The sequence below is a fragment of the Cucurbita pepo genome, chromosome LG04 (assembly GCF_002806865.2).
Source record: "Cucurbita pepo subsp. pepo cultivar mu-cu-16 chromosome LG04, ASM280686v2, whole genome shotgun sequence".
NCBI lineage: Eukaryota > Viridiplantae > Streptophyta > Magnoliopsida > Cucurbitales > Cucurbitaceae > Cucurbita > Cucurbita pepo.
In genome coordinates, this window is record NC_036641.1 from 10,956,373 (window position 1) to 10,974,023 (window position 17,651).

Genomic DNA, 17,651 nt, shown 5'->3' on the forward strand with positions numbered 1-17,651 from the left:
CTTGGAAGTTATGATATCTTCTTCAACTTGATATTTTCTCGAAGAATGTAACACCACAAGCTCACCGCTAGTACATATTGTCTTCTTTGGACTTTTCCTTATTGACACACTGCCTTGTGTCCATCCCACTTCGGGGCTCGGCCTCCTCACTGACACATCACTCAGTGTGCGTCTCTAATACCATTTGCAACAGGTTTTGTGAGATCTCCCTATCCACCCTTTTTAGAGTCCAGCTCCTTGTTGGCACACTGTCTCGTGTCTACCCCGCTTCGAGGCTCAACCTCCTCGTTGACACATTGTCTAGTGTGTGTCTCTGATACCATTTGCAATGAGCTTTGTAGGATCTCCCAATCCACACCCTTTCAGGGCCCAACGTCCTTGCTAGCGGGCTTTGTGGGGTCTCCCAATTCACTCACCTTCAGGGCCCGGTGTCTTTGTTGGCACACCGTCTCGTGTCCACCCCGCTTCGGGATTCAACCTCTTTACTGGCATATCACTCATTACATGGTTCTGATACCATTTGTAACAGTCCAAGCTCATCGTTAGTAAATATTGTCATCTTCAAACTTTTCTTTTTAGACTTTCCTTCAAAAAAAAAATTTAAAACGCTCTGCTACGGAGAGATTTCCATACACTTTCAAAGAGGGTTTTGTGTTTTTGGTAGATAGCAACAATTGCACTTTTGAAATGATTAATGTCATTTATGTTACTGTTTTTATTAATTGAATTCATGAATCTTATAATATTATCATTGATGTTTGAGGATTCCATGAAAAAAGTTCAAGAATTAAGACTTAAATTAAATCTTTTATTTTAATTAATTACTTTGTTTCACATCTATCTACGGATAAGCTTGCCTCGGTTAAAGTTGAGTTAGTTCGAGTTCAGTATGTACTTGGCGTAGCTACGACCTAATCTAATTCAAATTACTCCTAACCCTATTTGACGTGTGGTTAGGCTTTAGGCTTTGGTTGAGATTGCTCGAAGGTAAATCCTTAATAGATAAGGATATGGTTGATATTGATAACAAACTTTTAATAAAAATTAAAATAAAAAAAAAACGAACCAAGGTTGAACTTGGGTGGGGAGTGAGGGAGGGGGACGAATGAAGGAAGCAACACGATAAAAAACAAAGTAGAGTTAGCCAAAACAACCGATAACAAATCATTAGCCTTACAATAACAAAACGCTACGATTAGAGAAGTTAGAACTAAAGTCAAGGTCGGTCCCACCATGATCGAGGCGAGGTCAAAACCATAGCAATCGATTAATTTGTTGAGGAACTCAAATTTGTGAAGCATAGCAGAAAGTCTTGGTCAATGCCGAGGTAGAAAGTTCATAATGGAAGGTCGATTTGCTAAAGCTTCAATACGAGTAGCGTCAAAAGCTTCAAAACGATGGAATTGGTAGATTTTCCTTTTATTGACGGGATTATGAAAGTTGAACTACTAGTGAAGTTCAAAGTTCCATCGTAAGAAAAACCTTGTATAGCATCCCGACACATAGTCAATGGATGGAACTCCATAGAAAAGATAAATTGAGTGAGTCGAGAAGTGGGTCGAGTTTGTGGATTAAAGTCGGTGGGGTTAGGAATCCCTGAGTTCGTATCGGGCCAAATCGGACAAAAAAAAAATATATATATATATATATAAACTTAAACTCTAATTTAGGATTAATTAAGATAATTATAAAGCTTTTACTGACGCTGACGTGGAAGTTTACGCCTTTCTTTTCACTCCACCTCCTCGCGGAGTCAAAAACAGGTAGGCGTCTCTTTGCTTCAAAAAAACAAAATTCCACCGTCGTCGCCGCCGATTTCTCTACCAAATCCCGGCACCTATTTTTCTGCGGATCCAAGCTTCAACACCTTCTTCTTCCTTCAGCCCTAGATCTCCGTTTATTACAGAGAAAGATGGCGTACGTGGACCATGCGTTTTCGATAACAGACGAAGACATTATGATGGATTCTCCCTTCACCGTCAACAATCGGCCTCCTATCAAGGAGATCGCTCTTGCTGTTTCTCTTCTCTTTTTTGGAATGATTGGAATCATCGTTGGTATCTTCATGGCCAGTAATCGAGTCGGTGGTGATCGTGCTCACGGTACTTTTTTTTTTTTTTTTTTTTTTTTTTTTTTTTTTTTTTTTTTTTTTTTTTTTTTTTTTTNTGCTTTGTGTTCTTCTTCTAATTTTGCCCTAGTTCGAATGTTAATAAGTTTTGCTTTGTTCTTGATGATTTTCAGGGGTGTTCTTCTCGTTGTTGGGAGCTCTCTTGTTTATTCCGGGTTTCTATTACACGCGGATTGCTTACTATGCGTACAAGGGTTACAAGGGTTTCTCCTTCTCCAACATACCGCCTGTCTAAATCCTCCAAGTCCAACCACTTCTCTACACTTGTACATATTTTCTTCTCCAGATTTCTTCACTCTCTACGCTGTTCCCCCCTCCCGCTTCTCCTTTTGACTACAACTAACACTATCTGTTTACTATCGATGGAGTGTGAAGGATTGTATGTGAATTTGAGTTGTGCATTATCGACATAGTTATTCTTCTTTAAGCTTTACTTCCTAGTCGTCGTTCCTACAGGCGTTTCAATATACATGGCGAATTTCGGAGTATAATCGAGTCTTTTATCTATATAATCTGAAGTTTTATTACTTTCTTGCTCTAGTTTGATTGTTGATTTGAACAAATTCGAGTCTATAATGCGAAAAAATAATACAAATTTCAATTTATCTAGCCAGATTCAAGTCTCTCCAGGACTTACCTAGCTTTGGAAATATTAAAGAGGTATCCACTTTCTAAATGCACTTCAATTTTATTCTTGTTTTTTGATGAATTTTATATCAGTTTGATATCTATCTTCTGGAAATTAGTTGATACTTCGACATCCAGAATGCTGTCCGTTTGTCGCTGCCCATTGCTTGTCCCCTTATTGGTTGATGAATGAGATTAGCATTATAGATTTGTTGTGTTTATTCTCTTGGTCTTTGAGACACTTTGTAGAGTAATATGCAGGTTGCGAGAAGTCTATTGTTTTTGTGAAAGGACTTGTTGGCATGAAAAGAAAATGAAGACAATGGTAATTAGAAGCCCAAGTTCTGTCCTTGGGAAATATTCTCATTCTTCAGTTACTGGCATTTTTTCCCCCTTAAAACTAGACGTTTCTAGATCTTTTGTGTTCCATTATTTTCTGATTTGTACAAGACTGAAATACTAAGGAAATTTAGCTATACTATTGGATGACCTTGAGGTGAGCTGAGATGAATTGGGACAAACAACCTCAGTATAATAAAATCGTGGACGAAAGCTTTGAAGCTAGTTCGATTATACAAACATCTTATTTTCTATCCTAATGTTCTTGATGGTTAGAAACCTCTTGGTCGGGTGGATCTTTTGGCCTTGAATTTACTTGAGCATGTTGGTATTGAAAGAGCCAGCATGGAGGATGCAGTTGCAGTTAGGTGTCGTCATAGATTGAGAACATAAACCATAATCATTTTCCTTTCCCTCTTATTTGAGTTTTTGCTTATCTTTTCCGAAAAGATTGATCAAATCTCAATAATGCCTCCTTTGTAGGACAGGACAAACACAAACTCACTCAGGATATCAGTTGGCTAGAAATCACCGTTGTTCTTGTTTGGCGAAATCGCCCATCCACGACTCTCCATGCAGCAGGCCTACATGATGGTTGGTTTAGCTATTCTCCTGGATATACAGTTTTCCTAGTACAAGAATAATGGTTTAGTGCTTTATTTTGAAGTCTATAGCCTTCAAAATTGCTGATGTGCTTTGTTGTTTGAAGAAAAATAGCCTGTCTATAGCCTTATAAAGTTCTCCTTGATGGCTTTAGCTTGTAGGATCTTTTCATCTTTAGAATCAATTTTTAGGGATTTCTGATGGTGGAGCTTCTAATGCGATCTTCCCCCTCCCTTCTTAGCCTCATTGCTCGCATTTGATGTAGGCACTTCTCACACCTTCATTAGTTTAGTGCATTATTTATTTCAAGGAGTAGAGGATGTAGACCATATACGGTTGCCTTGTGCTGTTCAATTAACTAGGCCATTGATGAACCTTGATGATGATAGTGAGAATGAAGCATATCCTTTTTCTATCATTCGACATGGTCGATATCGAGTGTTTCCTGATCAAGTCTCCTTTCGAGTGTCGGAGATACCCATTCTTTAGCCTCTGTGTTCTCTTAATCCTTTAGTAAGCTATCTGCTAGATCAATGTAAGGAGCTTTGTAAAGAATCTGTACCAAAAGTATTGGGAGTTAAGTATCTGCTAGAATTAATTACACACTTTAATGGGTTAGTTTTGTGGCATTGTCAATCAAATTTATATTCGTAGTTGTTTCAATAATATGCCTGCCCCCATGTTTAGATGCATCTGGAAGGTGGTTGGAGGAGTTAAGTATCTCGTTGGTGGGGGGGTTGGTCTTTCCTAAACCATTGAATGCAGTACAAATTTGATTCTCCGAGGCATTTGGACTGGAAAAGGGTTCTCATTGAAATTTAAATGGAGTCATTTGGAATTATTTGTCCTTTAATTTTCAAGCAAGAATCCCATTTTCAGTCAATTTTGAAACCACTGGTATTGAGGCCATGAATCCAGGGGCTGGGACACTCTGTTCACCATGCGGGTAGTCCATACCAGTATGTATGCCAGTTGAGCATTCATTTATTAGTACATTACAAAGATTTCACTTTTAAACCATAGGTGTATTTGGAGTTTTGCTGAGGCAAACTATGGTAGGAAGTGCAACTGGGTTGGGATGGGTCGGGTCGTCTTTCTTCTTATTATTGTTATGTGAACTGACCCGATCTGGGTCAGTTTTCACATTCATAAACCCGAACAGGTTTGGTTCGTTTGTTTTTTTTAATATATCCATACATGGATGTACGATGCTAAGTTAATACAAAATTGAACCACCCATACCTGTTGGATCTGTTTTACTTCTTTTTTCAATGTGATAGTTTACCCAATATAAATTGAATAAATTTGGAAGTTTTACAGTAACATTATATATTATCTTGATCAATTTCTTTTAAGTCATTCAATTTCTTCTTGAAACATCGAAGGAGACGGATGATATTTTCATTTGACTTTGACAGTTTGATATTTCTACGAGTGAAGATGCTTGTGTTTGTGAATGTTGTTCCTTGCACTGATATTCTTAAATAATCATCGTCACACTGACATAATCCACGTTTTAACAACGTTTTAACTATAAGAGAATTAAAAAGAAAACACACAAGAATTTAGACAAGATCTTAACAACAATTTTTAATCTCGAATAGGAGTTGAACTCGACCTAAAACATGTTTAATTGACCTAAAGGATTTGAAGTTGGAATCATTTTATTTTACATATTTATTAATTTTTTCTAAAAAGAAATCATTTCTAAGCTGGAAATATACCTAACTTTTAATAAAAGTTAGATTTAAACCTTTTATTTAAAAAAAAATTGATGGATTTAAATAATTGACAATACCAAAATCATTAGTTAACAAAAATTAAGGGACTAATTTGAAAATCAAACTAAAATTCATCTAACAAATATAAAGAAGAAAAAAAGAGAGATTTTTCTTAGTTAAATTATAAATTATAATATAAAAAGTTAAAAAAAGAGAGAATTTTAGGATATTATCTTTAAATTTGTACTGAAACTTCGCTGCGCGCGAGAAAGCGTTTGTATATAAAGACCAGACACTCTGTGCTGAAGGAATTCGCAATTCATTCAATCACAGGGTGCGTCAATGGAGGCGCCGAGGAAGCTTTGTAGCCATAGCCATACCTCTACTTCCAAAACCTAACGAAAGAGACGATCCAAATCCCAATCCAACTTCAATGTCATTACCACTCTCTATCTCTTCTTCTCGCCGCCGTCTCCATCCCTCCAGAGTAACCCTTCTATGCGTTTACCTGCCCTTGGATTTAACTCTTTCGTTGGTTCTTGATTTTGACTGTCTTTGTTTTCCCATTTCAGGCGCTCAGGAATCGCTTCTTGTTCGATCATATCGCTCTGTATAAATGAACTGATTGCTTCGAATGATGCGGTTGTGAGAGATTTGATCGCGACCTTTGCGTATTCGAAGAGAAGAGTTGCGTTGGCTGCTTGTACTGCTGTTATGGATTTGTCCACCGCGTTGTTTGGGCGGCGGAGGTTGGTACAGGTCTCTCCCATTGAGTGTCTTATGTAAGTTTTTATAGATATCGACTCTAATTCTGGATTTCCTTTTTAATTTGTCTCGTATGGTGAAATCGGTTTAACTATGAACTTAATTATGTTCTTGATTTTGCTTTTGTACTCTGTATCTTTGCAATTCCAAACGAAAAGAGTATGATTGAAAGAACTTTGTGATTAATACGACATACAATTCGATGGCGTGGTGGTTTGTGCAGCGAATGATAGTTGAATCAATCTAACATCTATACAAGCTCAGGGTATTTTCTTGGATATCTGGACTTAATATCTACTAGATCTGCGTTTATGCAGGCTTAAAGTTAAGTTATGCATGAACATGTGAAGAAATTTTTAAACAAGGTTATACAATTGATCTGTGTGGCATGGAATTTCTGTATAAGAAGATTTTTGCTACTGCAAATGCTATAGAATCTCTGTTTGGTCAACCATCTGTAGGTACTGATATGTACTTGACACCTCCAGGTTCTCTGGGTTTGGCTAGTCAATATGGTGATCCTTGTGTGTTTGTATTGCCGTCAGATATTGTCTGTTTTGGTCCGTTACGTATCGCCGTCAGCCTCACGGTTAAAAGACGTATCTGTTAGGGAGAGGATCTATCCACCCCCTTAGGGGCCAACGTTAAAAGGTATGATATTTTTGGGGCTTATATGTAGAATGTAGAAGTCTGGACTGTTACTAGCATGAAGTTTTGAAAGGTTAAACAATTAAAGGTCATTATACGGATTTCATTCTAGGGAGCAAGTCATGTGCTGTGACCAACATGCTTTTAGTAAAGTATGGAACCTTGTGGTGTTTCCATGGGACACAAGCAGCTTTTTGGACCCAATGCTTCTAATTGTTATTTGTGTTCAAATGCCCATAATGCATGTTGGATTCTCCTTTTTTTGTCCTCCTAAAATTGGACTTCGAATTTGTGGACCCCTGGGAGTTAATCAGACAGCTATTTGTGTTCATACAAGTGTTTTATAGTGAGAACCTTCATATGATCATTTAATTCTGTAGGACGATGATTCTTAACCAAGAAAGTAATATATGATCACAATCATTTTACGTTTGAGCTTTTTTATGATTTCGTGTTCATGTCAAAGCTAGTTCTCGTCATAGATCACTTGTAAAAGCCTAAAGTTAGTTGTAATTATTGCATTGCTAGTTCCAGGGTGCGCAAAGATCTATGGTAGTTGAGTTCACATTTAAGTGCTTATTGTGATCATAGCACATGACATTTGATAGATTGTATATATAATTGTTACATGAATAAAAGAGAGCATTTGATAGATTATACAGAAAAATGTGTGTCTGTAGTGCAGTACATGTATAAGTAGCTCATGTCATCTTGAAAGTTGATACATAGCCTATGGCTATGGATGATCGGGTGGATTCGGATGCGTTTTCGGCCCATTATAGTCAATATGGTAGACAAGTTCATCGGCACCGTCGATACTTTTTTCATATTCATGTGTGTTGGAGGAAATTTCTTGTTTATGATCCTGCATTTTGGAATATCCATATGTTAGGGTGGCGGAATCCATTCCAAAAGCCAAAATCAAAGAAGTTAGTATTAATTTAGCATACCTTGACTCTGTGATATTCATGTTCTGGGTTGGAAAATGATGTATCAAGGTACTTCCTTGCAGGTCTTCCTTCAGAGGCGAAAGTCTGAGGATGAGAATGAAAGGGATCCACTGAAAGAAGATAGAAAAGGGCAGTAAAGAGCAGGAAACATTGAATAAAATGTGAGTATCTCATTTCTTGACTTTGTCTGCCAAAATAAAGATGAGCTTATCTTGGGATGGAAAGAGATGGGTTTGCAGCAATATATATAGGCCAGGCTTATGATTTTGTTGCTAATTCAGAATGAAACAGACACAATACCAACCAAGAATCCAGACAACTGCCTCTGTCTTCAACCCATTTACCTTTTTTTCAGCCGACTTAACTGGTTGAAATTTCACGTGTTTGTTCCATGCCAAACAGAACCTCTCATGGCATGGCCAGATTGTTCATCGCTGTTTTTACCCTTTGGCTCTCTCTCTCTCCCCCCTATCTTTATCCTGTCAGTTACATGGTAATAGATGCTCGATGCCATTTTAGGAAAATAAAATCCTGCATTTTCTTTTCTGGTTTTAAAAAAGTGGAAAAAAACCCCATCTTTTCGCTGTCTCTAGATCTATTTTTACCCAAGTGATAAGTTTGGATTCGGGATGATGGGTGTAACGGCGGAAAGACACTGCTAGTAAATATTGTTTTGTTTGAAGGCTTCTCTTTTTGGCCGAAAGACACTGCTAGTAAATATTGTTTTGTTTGAAGGCTTCTCTTTCCGGACTTCTTCTTAAAACGCGTCTGCTATGGAGAGAATACTCCGTTCCTCTCTCTAACTGATGTGGACTCTCACAATCCACTCCTTTAGGGCTAGTGTCACAATCGCCTTTTCTTGGCAATGAATTTGACGATTTCCTCTTAAAACGCGTCTGCTATGGAGAGAATACTCCGTTCCTCTCTCTAACTGATGTGGACTCTCACAATCCACTCCTTTAGGGCTAGTGTCACAATCGCCTTTTCTTGGCAATGAATTTGACGATTTCCTCTTAAAACGCGTCTGCTATGGAGAGAATACTCCGTTCCTCTCTCTAACTGATGTGGACTCTCACAATCCACTCCTTTAGGGCTAGTGTCACAATCGCCTTTTCTTGGCAATGAATTTGACGATTGTGCGGCACTCACTCTCAACACTAAGTGAGTCAAGCCAACTTTGGATCACGTTGCCTACAGTTGGACAATGTATATTCAAGCCTCGGGCCCCGATTAGAAAATGGGGGAGAAATTTTGGAAAAAGAGTTTTGAAAGCAAGAATGAGAAAGAGATTGAGAGTGGTGTTGTATTGCATGCAAGCAAAAATGCGACAACAACTGCTTATAGAGTATATAACTTTTCGGGTAGGGAAAATTTGACAACTAGTCACATCCTCTATAGTACATTTTGAGGCATTTCATGTTTACCAAACGTAACCATGATTTCGCCGAAACGTCATACTCTTGAAGAATGAAAGAAGTAAAAGAAAGCGGTAAATTAGTATAAGGCAAGGGTTTCAGCATGTGACGGACATGCGGCCATGGACAACACGCCTTGGACAAGCATGGCCGAGACACCCAGCATCCTCACTGGCACTCGTTCCCTTTCCAATCGATGTGGAACCCCCCAATCCACTCCCTTTCAGGACCCAGCGTCCTTGCTAGCACATCACCTGATGTCCACCCCCTTTGGAATTCAGCCTCTTTGTTGGTACATAGTCCGGTGTCTAGCTCTAATACCATTTGTAACAACCCAATCCCACCGCTAGCAAATATTGTCCCATATGGGTTTTTTCTTATGGGTTTCCCTTAAGGTTTTAAAACGCATCTGCTAAAAAGAAGTTTTCACACCCTTGTAAATAATGTTTCGTTCCCCTCTCAAACTGATGTAGGATCTTACAATGGGGTTGTCTTATCTATCATTTTTTCGGGTAAGAATTATCGGTCATTTTCAACTTATAACCAAATTTTTGGTCTAAACTTTTCGAATTTTATTGGGATATGTGAGATCTAATTGCGGAGGTTGTAAAGCTTGTAAATTTGTGAAGCCATGGAGAATTTTGGTGCAGGAGGTAGGCATTGTGGTGTGGTGTGGTGTGGTGTGGTGTGTATGCAATAAATATACGGAACTGAAAGAGGTGTGCATTTTACAGCTTTTGAGCATGATTGATTCTTGCATGATTAACATCATCACCAATGGCTACTGGAGATTCCATGTGACATTGATTTGAAAGGGAAGTGGTAATGTGAATTAATCAGCTGATATATAAGTGTCATCAACCCAGGCTTCATGACATGACTTCCCTTTTGTTTTCTTCCTATGAATGTGAACACCTCAGATCTGGAAATTTGAACTTTCATCATTTTCTGATAGTGATAGTCTAGTTTCTTACTCCAATGACAAGACTTATCTGATAACAAATGGATGTCGACCGTTTCTGGAAACATTTGCGTTCTTTATTCCGTTTAATGAAATACTAATAGATTCTAAATTTAATGATGTACTACGAATGCAACCGTCCAAACCCATTATTATTAGTAGATATACTTTTTCTTTCGAGCTTTCCATTCATTCTCCTTCAAATTGACGTGGGATCTAACAATCCACCTCTCTTTGGGGCCAGCGTCCTCGCTGGCACTCGTTCTTTTCTCCAACCGATGTGAAATTTCATAATATACCCCCTTTTGGAGCCCAGCGTCTTCGTTGGTACTCATTCTCTTCTTTAATTGATGTGGGACTCCCCAATCTACCCCTTTGGGGCCAGTGTCCTTGTTGGCACACCATCTCATGTCTACCCCCTTCAGGGTTCAGCCTCCTTGCTAGCACATCGCATGGTGTCTAGCTCTGATACCATTTGTAGCAGTTCAAACTCATGACTAGTAGACATTTGTCTTCTTTGGGTTTTCTTTTTTCGGACTTCCGCTCAATGTTTTTTAAAACGCGTCTGTTAGTGAGAAGTTTTTACACTCTTATAAATTATGCTCATTTTTCTCTCCAACGGATGTGAGATCTCACAAACGAAGAATGAATTATAGAATTGCCAATTTGGATTTAGTTTAAGGGGCTAAATCGTATACTCTCGATCAAGAGATCAAATGATTTGAATCTCGTAGTTGAATTGGAACTTTTTACGAACGCTTACTTTAGCCTGCATTAGGTTTCTATTAAATAATTCATTAAAAATTATGAAAAAAAAAACTGAAATATTTTTTTTTTAATTCAAAAGTTGTGGACTAAAATAGATGTTTGAGAGTAAAAGTATGGGAATAAGAATAGGATTCAAACCCCAAGAAAAATTAAACAAATGACATTCTTAAGCTCTACAGATTGTAAAAATAAAAAATTAAAAAAAAAAAGGGTGAATTTAAATTTATTCAACAATAAGATTTGATCGATCAACAAGTATATCACAGTAAAAATCCATGTTTTTAACCTTCAAAGGTAAAAAGTTAGTGGTCAAAAAATTCCCTCAAGAAAAATTAGTTTATTTATTTTATGTTTAATAAATCGAAGTAAAATTAATTTTTTAATTTTTTTGTTGGACGACTCTTTAATTTTTTATTTTGTGTCTCATAGTTGCTTCAACATATTTATCGTTGTCTAAAATTTAGGTTAAAATTTTATAAGACATAAAATTTGATTTTATATCTAATAATTAGTTTTAAATTTTTTTAAAAAAAATTAAATATATTAAACATTTTTATAGCTTACCCATTAAACATAAATTAAAAAGTTGAGGTGTGACCCTTTAAAATTGAAAAATAGAATAGAATTATATAAAGTTTAAATATAATTATATAAAAGTTTAGTTGAAAATAAACCTAAAAAAGTAACAAATATTATCAAATCTCAACCCATAATATTCTGATTTAAAATTTGACCAACCAAATTTTATAGATTTAATCTTATCCCTTAATTTTACTTTAACGAACATTATACACATAATTTATTAATTACGTAAAAAAATACATGGTAAATACTTCTAATATTGTTAAAAATAAAATAAAACCCACTAATAATATTGATGCCTTAAACCAAATTTATGCAGCTCTTATTCATTTACTATTTATTGTTTATTTTTTAGAGTATAATTAGGGAATATTTATTTATTAGTTAAAAGTAATTATTCCCTTTTAGCTTTTTTATTTTCAGAATTGTTCTATTTTAGGTATTTTAATTTATATAGTATTGTGATTAAAACGAATAATTAAGGTCTAAAAATCATACTTATCATAAAAAAATAGAAATCTTTTAGGAACTATATATATATATATATATATTTTTTGGAAGAATATGCTTTGATTAGTTAAAGTTATGCTTATATTAGTTATTATTTGCGGTGCTTTCAATTTTACGAACTTTATTTCGGATATTCTATTTTTGTAATTTGACATTGTGATTAGATCGAATAATTAAGGTCCAAAAATCATAGTCGAAGAACCAAACGTCAAATCTTTCAATTTTTATACCGTTTTCGTACGTTATAATATTTTTTACATTATTACTTTCGGACCTTTTCTGTTGCAGATCTTATTACATTTATTTTTCATTTTTTTTGAAATTAACTTCGAATATTTAATATTTTAAATACAATAAACGATAATAATACGATGGAATAAAGAATATTTTCAAATATAACTTTACAAAAAAAAAAAAACCATTCAATATTATATTTTAAACAACTTTCCTTTTTAAGTAACTTTGCGACATTTTGAGAATATATAAATATTTTATATCGATATTATAATCTCGAACAAATATTAAATATTAGTAATGAGATAAACTATTATAAATTTTACTAATTCATGGGTTCTACGTGAATTTATTAATTTTAAAATATATCTTCTTGCTGTAATTATATATACTTATATTTTTTATTTAATAATATTTTAAATTATTTATTCTCCGAACACCTCTTAAAATAACTTTTACTATTTCAAAGGTAATTTTTTTAAAATATATATTAAAATTGAGTTACTAATTATTCGAACAACTTACTCGTCAAACTAAAAAAATTTATGGTTGGGTTAGGTTTGTTATTTAATAAAAATTGTCTGGGTTGAAAATTTTATGACCGGAACAATCTAAAAAATATCTTTGATCTGATGGGATCGAACCCAATTCATGAATACCCCTAATTAAACTCTAACCAAATATTTCTCCGAATGAGATCATATTTTGACTTCTTCTTCCTTAGTTCTTGACTGTAATTTAATATGGGTTTGAATCAAGACTATTTTGATGATTATATAATTATATAATTATATATATATATATATATATATATATATATATATATATTTTAAAGGTTGATTTTGTATTTTCCTTTCAAATTTATATATGCATTTTAGCAAAGGAAGCATTATAATGATTGGAAAAAGAAAATTTTAAAATATAAATATATAAATATATTTAAAAAAAATAATGGGAAAAAATGGGTTAAAAAGTTATAATTGAAAGTCAGTTTCAAAGGAAGAAAAAGAATTATTTTACTAAAAAAAAAAATAATAATAATAATTAAAAAAAAAAAAAAAANTTTTTTTTTTTTTTTTCAAACTCAAATAATGTGAAAACGCTTACAAATCAATTGGAGAAACTCCCTATTTTGTTTATAATTTTCTAAATTATTTAAATTTTATTTTAAAAAATTAAATGAAGTAAATAATAATTATTATTTTTTTCGTTATTGATACTTAACTTAAACTACACTTAATTAGTAATTTAATTTATTCATCATTTATTTTACAATTATTACGAATCTTAAAAAAAAAATTAAAAAATTCCTTTTATTCAACTTTTAACACCCTTTTAAAAGGTGTAACCTCCATTTTTTCAAAAACTAAATTATATATATTTTTAAATTTATTATTCTTAACTTTTAAAACGTTTTTAAAAATAGATTATAAAATACAATAAAATAAATAAATAAACAAAACTTTTTACATAAAAGAGAGAAAAAAAAAATCCATAGTTCCAAAAAAGATGCTTCGGAAAATGCAAAATCACTATTACGCCCTTAAATAAATACCCTTTCAAATATCTAATAATTTAGTCTCTAAATTTTAGCATATAATAATTTTTACTTTTGAAATTATTATTTAATTACTAATTTTTAAATTGAAACTAAATCATTATAAATTAAAAGATATCTAAATTAATTGATGCGTGAGTAACTCTAAAATTATAATTTTGTATCCCGTAGATCCATAAAAAGTTTAAATTTTTGACGTAAAAATAAAAAATAAAAAATTATAATTTAACACACATATATATATATATATATATATATATTATGAAGTCAAAGAAGGATATGGGTGGAGAAATGCATTTAAGGAAGATTTGGGTTTGGTCTTAGGGGTCAGAGTTGTAACGCATGCCTTTACTCTTTCAAAAATTCTTATTCTCTCATTCCCTAAATTCTCTCTCTTCTATTTATTTTCTCTCTCTACAAATTAAAAAATTAAATAATAATTTAAAAAAAAAAAAAAAAAAAAAAAAAAAAAAACTCCTTCATAAACACAATAATAATTAAAACCCGTAGGAGATCATCATAACTGATATTCAACTCGAAACCTCTTTCCTTCAAACCCTCTCTTAATCCCCTCTCCCTCTCTTTCTCTCTCTCTCTCTACATCCGCCATGGGAGACCAAGACGACCTCTGCAACATCAGGCTCGGCCTTAGCCTCGGCTCTGGATTTGGGGAATACGTCCCCAAAAAGATGCAGAAAATCAACAGTAATCATAACAACCCTAAATCCTTCACTGACCTCTCCTTCACCCTGGTTCCCAAGCAAGAATTGCCCATTAATTCTTCAACCACAACCAACAGCCTCGGCTCCGAACGTGAAAGAGAGAGAAAAAAGCTTCGGCTTTCTAAAGAACAAGCCACTTTGCTCGAAGAAAGCTTCAAACTTCACACCACTTTGAATCCTGTAAGCTCTTTTTTTTTTCATACCCATTTCACCATTTTCCATCATTTTCAATTTTCAAAAATACCCATTTCACCATTTTGCATAATTTTCATTTTTTTCAAATACCCATTTCACCATTTTGCATAATTTTCATTTTTTTCAAATACCCATTTCACCATTTTGCATAATTTTCATTTTTTTCAAATACCCATTTCACCATTTTGCATAATTTTCATTTTTTTCAAATACCCATTTCACCATTTTGCATAATTTTCATTTTTTTCAAATACCCATTTCACCATTTTGCATAATTTTCATTTTTTTCAAATACCCATTTCACCATTTTGCATAATTTTCATTTTTTTCAAATACCCATTTCACCATTTTGCATAATTTTCATTTTTTTCAAATACCCATTTCACCATTTTGCATAATTTTCATTTTTTTCAAATACCCTTTTCACCATTTTGCATAATTTTCATTTTTTTCAAATACCCATTTCGTTTTTGTGTCAAAAATTTGATTTTTATTTGATTTTTGTTGTTTTTGCATGGATTTGTAGGCTCAGAAACAGGCACTTGCCCACCAATTAAACCTCAAAACACGACAAGTGGAAGTCTGGTTCCAAAACAGACGTGCAAGGTAATAATAATAATAAATAAATAAATAAATAAAAACATTAATTTCTTCAAAAAATAAATAAATAACTCTGTTTGAATTTAAAAAAAAAAATAGGACGAAATTGAAGCAAACGGAAGTGGACTGCGAGTTCTTGAAGAAATGCTGCGAGAGGCTGAACGAAGAGAATCGGAGGTTGAAGAAAGAGTTGCATGAATTAAGATCCATCAAACTCGGAGCTTCCCAGTTGTATATTCAGCTCCCCAAGGCGGCGACGCTCACAATTTGCCCCTCATGCGACAAGATCACCAGGACACCCGCCGCCAACGCCGCCGCCGAGCCCAACTCTCCGCCACTATAATTTAATGTCATTTTTTTTAGTACAGGAAAAGGGATCAATAATTTAAGCTCAATAACATTACAGCCTTTTTAGATTATTATATAAATCACTTCTAATCTTCTTTTTTTTAATTAATTAATTAAGAACTAGAAGGAATTTAAATAGGAATTAATTAAGCATAATTCCTATAATTTTATAGGGTTTAAGACATAATAATAATAAATAAATAAATAAATAAAGTGGGGTCTAATTTGTCTTTTCACCCCTACTTCTCATTTAATTTTACAATGGTTGAATAATTCAACTTTTATAATTTACACAATTTGGACCATAATTTTTATTTTCTTGGCTTATATTTTTCATGGAAATTACCATTTTGGACCATAATTTCTCTTTTCTTGTGGTCTCAAATAATTTTGACAATGGGAACTTTAAAATCAAAGTTGGACTTTTGTTGAATGTTAAATAATAATAATAAATTAAATTAATTAAATAAATAATTTTTTTTTGCATATAAATTGGGAATGATGGAGTTTCGTTTTGGGTTGGTAGAGTAAAAGGGTTTTGAATTTTAAGAACCTAATCTTTGACCAAATATCATGTCAACAAATTATGTGTTTATATTTCTTGTAATCATCGCCAATCACCTCTTCTAAATATTATAAATATAATATTATCAAACAAAATCATATGAATAAATATATTACGTGCGATCCCACGTTCGTTGGAGAGGAAAACGAACCATTTCTTGTAAGAATGTAGAAACTTCTACTTAAAAGACGCGTTTTAAAACTTAGACAATAACTCTCGAGATTTTTTTTTAGGCTCATTTTGTGGATGTGAAAAGATGGGTTTATGGCCAGATGAATTCTATATGTTACATTCTTGTGCTTATCGAAACCTTGATCTCTTACGTGTCCATATTTCGTTGGATAAGATGAGACGATTTAATCTAAAAGGATTTTTCCATCAATCACACCACGAACTCTTTTTTAAAAAAAAATGAAAATTTGATTGTGAGATAATACAATAATGTGGTGTTAAATATATTATTATTGTAATAATTATTATTATTACTACTATTATTATTTTAATCTATAATTAAAACAAATACATTTACATCAATTATAATGTTTATTGTTAAGCTTACGTATTTAATTATGAAGATTAATTATGTAAATCAAATGTGAACGATTAACATATTAGAAACCTAATCTTAAATTTAAAAAATTGTTACAATTTCTTCACTTTAATAAAAAAGAATTGAAAAAAATTATGTAATGGTCAATTTCGCTCGAGCTGAATGAGTTTATAATTTTTTTTTTTTTTTGTTAAAATTAATAGGGAAATTGGCGTAAAAATTGTAGCACGTAATTTGATGAAATAATTATAAAAAATTAATTAAAACTTAACCTTTAAGATTAAAGCTATCTGATAATTAATTAATATAACATAAGTGAATTAGATGTATAAAATTATATGCAAATAAACAAAATTATGTGACTCATTTATTTTTGTTGGAATTTTCAAAGAATTTATTGTGCAAATAATAGGAGGGCATAATATAAAAGAAGCAAAGTCCAGGAAAAATAATAATAATAAGAAAATTATTTCATTAATCATAATTAATTAATTAATTACCAAAAGCAAATGAATTATGATGAATATATTAAACAAATAATGAAATTTAATAATGGAAGCCACCAAATTAAATAAAATTAGGCTCTTTATCTCTCTCTCTCTAAATATTTAATATTAGTTGATAAAAATATAGAACTCATCATTTGCATAATATATTTCTTGGGAGGTCCTTAATGACTGACTTTTCACAACTAATCCTCTCTTTTGACTATAATTACATCAAAATTGTTCGAGATGGAATTTAAATATAAAAAGTCTGAGTCACGAGGTTAAAGTTGGCAAGATTCTAAAATGGTTGACCCAACAAAACGAACTAGCTCTATTTTTGTGCGATCTCTAAAGGAGTCAGCCAAAAGATCTAG

At 33.0% G+C, this 17,651-nt stretch overlaps 2 protein-coding genes and 2 long non-coding RNA genes across 5 annotated transcripts; 3 read left to right on the top strand and 1 right to left on the bottom strand.

The window, feature by feature from the left end:
* Positions 1-1,742: 1,742 nt before the first annotated feature.
* On the top strand, positions 1,743-2,640 carry LOC111792268 (transmembrane protein 230-like). Its single transcript, XM_023673631.1, has 2 exons — positions 1,743-2,102; positions 2,242-2,640. Exons 1-2 carry the CDS (start codon positions 1,913-1,915, stop codon positions 2,361-2,363), a joined length of 312 nt encoding a protein of 103 aa, XP_023529399.1. The 5' UTR covers positions 1,743-1,912; the 3' UTR covers positions 2,364-2,640.
* A 3,033-nt stretch (positions 2,641-5,673) lies between these two features.
* On the top strand, positions 5,674-10,135 carry LOC111792171. Of its 2 annotated transcripts, none has more exons than XR_002814754.1 (4): positions 5,674-5,905; positions 5,991-6,167; positions 6,672-6,834; positions 7,844-10,135. It is a non-coding gene; the product is annotated as an uncharacterized LOC111792171 (long non-coding RNA). The 2 variants fall into 2 exon arrangements; XR_002814753.1 differs by having other exon boundaries at positions 5,676-5,905; positions 5,991-6,200.
* LOC111792172 lies at positions 7,393-7,870 on the bottom strand. Its single transcript, XR_002814755.1, has 2 exons — positions 7,782-7,870; positions 7,393-7,696 (listed from the first exon to the last, which is right to left on the bottom strand). It is a non-coding gene; the product is annotated as an uncharacterized LOC111792172 (long non-coding RNA).
* Positions 10,136-14,301: 4,166 nt separating the features above from the next.
* LOC111793781 (homeobox-leucine zipper protein HAT3-like) lies at positions 14,302-15,748 on the top strand. Its single transcript, XM_023675819.1, has 3 exons — positions 14,302-14,711; positions 15,253-15,332; positions 15,426-15,748. Exons 1-3 carry the CDS (start codon positions 14,418-14,420, stop codon positions 15,667-15,669), a joined length of 618 nt encoding a protein of 205 aa, XP_023531587.1. The 5' UTR covers positions 14,302-14,417; the 3' UTR covers positions 15,670-15,748.
* Positions 15,749-17,651: the final 1,903 nt, after the last annotated feature.

Coding starts and splice junctions, on each gene's coding strand:
- LOC111793781 (XM_023675819.1), top strand. CDS start 14,418: ATGGGAGACCAAGACGACCTCTGCAACATCAGGCTCGGCCTTAGCCTC. Junction 14,712..15,252: donor TTCACACCACTTTGAATCCT/GTAAGCTCTTTT, acceptor ATGGATTTGTAG/GCTCAGAAACAGGCACTTGC. Junction 15,333..15,425: donor TTCCAAAACAGACGTGCAAG/GTAATAATAATA, acceptor AAAAAAAAATAG/GACGAAATTGAAGCAAACGG.
- LOC111792268 (XM_023673631.1), top strand. CDS start 1,913: ATGGCGTACGTGGACCATGCGTTTTCGATAACAGACGAAGACATTATG. Junction 2,103..2,241: donor CGGTGGTGATCGTGCTCACG/GTACTTTTTTTT, acceptor GATGATTTTCAG/GGGTGTTCTTCTCGTTGTTG.